General features: G+C 34.5%; 1 protein-coding gene across 1 annotated transcript; it reads left to right on the top strand.

The window, feature by feature from the left end:
• Positions 1-794: 794 nt before the first annotated feature.
• Positions 795-3049, top strand: LOC133038329 (uncharacterized). The gene is made up of 2 exons (XM_061116447.1): positions 795-1183; positions 1294-3049. Exons 1-2 carry the CDS (start codon positions 795-797, stop codon positions 3047-3049), a joined length of 2145 nt encoding a protein of 714 aa, XP_060972430.1.
• The last annotated feature ends 2393 nt before the right edge of the window (positions 3050-5442 follow it).

Genomic DNA, 5442 nt, shown 5'->3' with positions numbered 1-5442 from the left:
AGTAAGGGCGAAATTGTAAAGAAAGAGTTAATAGGGGCATATTTGTTAATTATGATACTTTGTATGGTTCAATTAATAAATATGATAAATGACAATATTATTTAATAATTATTTATAGTTATTAAATAGTTAGAATTGGCATTTAAATGTTTGAATTAGGAAATTGGCATTTTTGAGAAAATCAGATACAAAAGGTGTTAAAATTGCAAAATTGCAAAGCCCAAGGCCCAATCCATTAAGTGTATGGTCGGCCACCTTTGTAGCTTTTTTAAATGATTTTTTCATTATTTTAATGCCATATAATTCAAATCAAGCCCTAGAGGAATGCTATAAATAGATAGTGAAGGCTTCAGGAAAATTACACTTTCTGAATCAGAAAAACCTGAGCCTCCACTCTCTTCTCTAGCCGCCACTCTCTCTCTCTTTTCTTCCTCAATATTTCGAACCTCTCTTAGTGATTAGAGTAGTGCCCACACACATCAAGTGATACCTCAATCATAGTGAGGAAGATCGTGAAGAAAGATCATCAGCAAAGGAGATTCAGCATCAAAGATTCAGAGAAAGAGATCCAGGTTCAGATATTGATAATGCTCTGCTACAGAAAGGAATCAAGGGCTAGATATCTGAACGGAAGGAGTCATTATATTCCGCTGCACCCAATGTAAGGTTTCCTAAACTTTATATGTGTTTAATTTATCGTTTTAGAAAGTTCATATTTAGGATGTTAATAAACATACTTGTGAGTAGATCTAAGATCCTGGTAAAATAAATTCCAACACTATTTCCATGCTAGTATGAGGAAAAGAAAACTTGAGAACAGAATTACTACCTTCTCTATTGGCAGCCATGTTGAAGATGATTGTGGGAAGGTGGTAAATCATTTTCTTAATCACTTTAAGAGATTTATGGGCAGCAGGAGCTCAGTCATAGATGAGATTGATTTGGACTGCATTCAATATGGTAACTTACTGAATTTGGAGCAGCAAGTTAATCTCATCAGACCTTTCACTAGAAAAGATGTTAAAAAGGCTTTGTTCAGCATACATTCTACTAAAAGCCCCGGGTTAGATGGTTATGGGTCAGGCTTCTTCAAGGCCCTTTGGAATCAAATTGGAGGGGAAGTCTCGTCTGCTATTTTGGGTTTTTTTAGAATGGGAAGTTACCTCCCTTCCTTAATGAAACAGTTATCTCTCTTGTCCCTAAAGTTGAGGATCTTAAAGCGGCCATTGACTTTAGACCGATTGCTTGTTGTAATACATTATATAAGTGCATTTCTAAAATGCTTTGTGCTAGACTTTCTGATGTGCTTCCGATGCTTGTTCACAGCAACCAAGGAGCCTTTGTTAAAAACAAACTTCTTGCTCACAATGTTCTTATCTTTCAGGACCTCTTGCAGGGTTATAACAGGAAGAACATTTCAGCAAGATGTATCATGAAAATCGACTTAAGCAAAGCCTATGATACTGTTGACTGGAACTTCTTGGAGAACTTACTTAAACAGTTGTGCTTCCCTTCAATATTTATCCATTGGGTAATGGTCTGTCTAAGGGGTACTAAGTACAATCTCTTGACGAATGGTAGAATCCAAGGCTCTTTCAAGGGGGAAAAGGGTCTCCGACAAGGAGATCTTATTTCTCCTCTATTGTTTGTTCTGATCATGGATTATCTAACAAGGTTGTTGGCTCAATATTCAAAGAACAAGGGCTTTAGTTTCCATCCTCATTGTAAGCAACTGGGTCTTATCAACTTGTGTTTCGCTAATGATCTTCTGACTTTTTGCAAGGGAAACATTAGCTCGGTTAAGGGAGTGCAAGAGGCGTTCATTAAGTTTTCTGACTCCTCTAGTCTCTCCATTAACAATACCAAATCGCACATCTATTTTGGAGGAGTGAAGGAAGAGTCCAAGATCCAAATTCTGAAGTTAGTTCAAATGCAAGAGGGTTCTTTTCCTTTGAAATATCTAGGGGTTCATCTTAGACCTACTAGATGCAAAGCTTCTGATTGTGGGGTTATTTTGGATAGCCTAAACAGAAAATTGAATGGCTTGGCGAGTAGGAATCTTTCTTTTGTAGGGAGAGCTCAACTAATCCATTCTTTCCTTCTTGGCATTAGAAACTTTTGGATGAGCTTATTCATATTACCTAAGAAAGTCACTTTGGCTATAAACAAATGTTGCCGTGATTTCCTTTGGGGTGTCAAAGGTAATAAGAGTAAGCTTCATCTTCCCTCTTGGGAAAAGACTTGTCTTCCTAAGAAATTAGGGGGAATTGGTTTTTATGAAGGAAAGAAATGGAACATGGCCATGATGGCCAAATTTATTTGGGCTATCTCTTGGAAAAAAGATTGCCTATGGGTTAGATGGGTGAGTACCATTTACCTCAAAAAATTCAGCATCTGGAATGTCCCTAAAAATCAAAATATGAGCTGGTATTTCAAAAAGATTTTGAAAATAAGGGATCACACTAGAGAAGTTGAATTGTTGAATTGTGTTAAGCATGAGAAGTTTCGGGCAAAACTTTTCTATGCTTCTCTTGTTGATAATCAGGAAGTTTGGTATGCTAAGGCGATTTGGGACAGACTTATCATTCCAAAGCACAGGTTTATCTATTGGCAAGCCTGTAATTTGCAACTTCTAACCGGGGACAATTTGGAGAGTATCTTTCCTATTCAATCCAACCTCTGTCCGGTTTGTGATCAGGAAAAGGAGACCCATAACCATCTTTTTATGGACTGCCACTTCACAAAATTGGTGCTGCAAGATGTTAGCAAATGGTTTGGGGCTTTCAATTGGCCAAGGAACATCATTGAGCTCCAAGACTGGGTTCAAAATGCTGCCTTTGACTTAAAATTTCAAATTTATAATGCTATCTTGGCTGGGATTCTGTATTGGATTTGGAAAAATAGCAATAGCTGTGTGTTCAACTTGTTGTGTTACTCTTCTACTTTTATAAGTAGAGATGTTAAAAGATTTGTGAAGTATAGGGTGTTAGGCTTTGCTTGTAAACATACTAATACAAATGATAGAATCATGGATGTAATTAGTAGCTAGTGAGGTTTTGGTGGTTGGGCTTCGACTCTCCTTTGTTCATGTTGTATTTGCTCAGTTTTTGAATAAAATTATCCTTTTGTTAAAATAAATAAATAAATAAATATAATTCATAAATTTCGAATAAGAAAAAAAATGATATATATAGAAAAATATCATTTTTAAAACTTATAATTTATAAATAATTAAATGTTTAACAAAATAACAAACTTTTGAATTTGAAAATATTATGGTAAGTGTATCTATAAAAATATCTATGTTAATTTCAAATTTATTAATTATTTAATTTGTCATATAAGATAATTTTAATATAATATTTTAAATAAAAAGACAAAGTTATCTTTTAATTAAAATATGTGAAATATCAAAATATCTAATCTTATAATTAAATAATATATAAATATTAAAGAAATTAACAAATTTTTAAATCTTACCATAATTGGAAATATTTAAGATTGGAAATATCTCAAATTGGAAATATATAAAAAATGGAAATATTTCAAATTGGAAATATTTAAAATTTGATATATCGAATTTTGGGAAACAATCCCAAAAAAAATTGGATTTTTGGGGAAAAACCCACAAAAATCACAATTTGTGTGGGCTGCACGTGCAGCCTAGATAGGCTGCAAACGGGCTCAAACGCGCGCGGAAAGAGAGCACCCAGCCGAGGATTCTCGGCATCAGCAGGGTGCTCGTTGGCAGATCTGTAGGGTTCTGGGCGTGTCACGCGCGCGGATGGGGCTTCTAGACCGAGTGCCTGGTGCTCACGAGCACCCACTCGACACCCTTGACTCCCGATTTTCAAAAATTCATAACTTCACCAATTTTTATCAGAATCAAGTTCCGTAAAAATGAAAATTGCTTAATTCTTCACAAGAAATCCAAATAAAATATTTTCAAAAATAAAAAAAAAATATTTTTCATTGAAAAAATTCGTACAACACAAACTTTCATCACATAAGCACATAAACCAACATGAAACAAACAAAATCAACACAAAACATCGTTTTAATTCATATATCATGAAAGTAAATCATTACCATGGCTCTGTTGCCAGTTGTTGAAAATATTTTTCTAGGATCTAGATTTATTACCAAGTATGTTTAATAACATCCTAATATGAATTCTAAAACAATGAAATAAACACATATAATCTTTAGTAAACCTTACATTGGGTGCAGTGGAATATAATGACTCCTTCCATTCAGATCTCTAGCCCTTGATTCTTTTCTGTAGCAGAGCATTATCAAGATCTGAATCTGGATCTCTTTCTCTCCTTCCTTTGATGTTGATTCTCCTTCTTGTTGTTTGGATTCTCCTACAGTCTTACACACTATGATTGAGATACCACTTGATGTGTGCGGACACTACTCATTCACTCAAGGATTTTGAAATTGAACAGAGGAAAAGAGAGAGAGGGGAGGCATAGGCTTTTTCTGAAAGAAACAATGTGCAGAGTCATGAGTTTCCTGAAGTCGATACTTTCTATTTATAGAATGCCATGTAGGTTTAGGTTAGAATTGTATGGCATTATAATAATGAAAAAAAAATGGTATAAGCTTGTGCATAGTGGGCGACCATATAAGGAAATTGGGCCTCACTTTGCAACTTTCCCATTTTGTTATTTTTCAATCCCATTTTCTGAAAAATGTCAATTTTCCAATTTAACCATTTAGATGCCAATTCTAAATATTTAATAGCTTAAAAATAATTATTAAATAATATTGTCATAATATATCTATTAATTTACACATATAAAGTATCTTAATTAATAAATAAACCTAGAATCTCTTTTCTTTACAATTTCGCCCTTGCTTAGTGAAAATTCATAAAGTAGACATAGTCTAACTTTAGAATTATAATTGATTAATTAAAATCAATTAACTGAGTCTTACAAGCAATATGGTATCAACTAGTATGGGGACCATTGTAACACCGTAACTAACATAGGCGTATTACGTGATTTTTAAACATGCTGTGCAGCTCGTTGCTAATCAACGAGGTTTATGGAAAACGTGATTAATTAAAATTTTTGCTTTTTAATTAAACTTGTAAAATATAATTACAAAAAGACTCGGGATCCCGATTACAAAATCATTTACGAAATTTAACTGTTTATACAAAATAAATGTCGCCTAGCGACTAGTTACAAAATCAGCCTCGCTGTCCCGAGGACCGTACTCTCCAGGCCTAACCGCCCCGACTTGTACAACCTTCATAAGCTCGCTCACGGTCCATCAGCTCTAGCCTTGCCTTTACCTACACATAAACGTAGAACTATGAGTCGACAGACTCAGTAATAAAAGCATAATAATATTCATACATAAAACCCGGTCATGATCAGACGCCCATACCCCTGATCATAACCCTAACTGCCGTGTCCAACACGATAC

This window comes from Cannabis sativa, chromosome 5, assembly GCF_029168945.1.
Source record: "Cannabis sativa cultivar Pink pepper isolate KNU-18-1 chromosome 5, ASM2916894v1, whole genome shotgun sequence".
Classification (NCBI taxonomy): Eukaryota; Viridiplantae; Streptophyta; class Magnoliopsida; order Rosales; family Cannabaceae; genus Cannabis; species Cannabis sativa.
Note: the sequence above shows the minus strand (reverse complement) of the source record. Positions and strands in the feature narration are given on the sequence as shown.

Excerpts from the sequence above, each read along its gene's own strand:
- LOC133038329 (XM_061116447.1), top strand. The coding sequence starts at position 795 with ATGAGGAAAAGAAAACTTGAGAACAGAATTACTACCTTCTCTATTGGC. Across the intron at positions 1,184-1,293 it reads CTCCCTTCCTTAATGAAACA|ACTTTCTGATGTGCTTCCGA; the intron begins GTTATCTCTCTT and ends GCTTTGTGCTAG.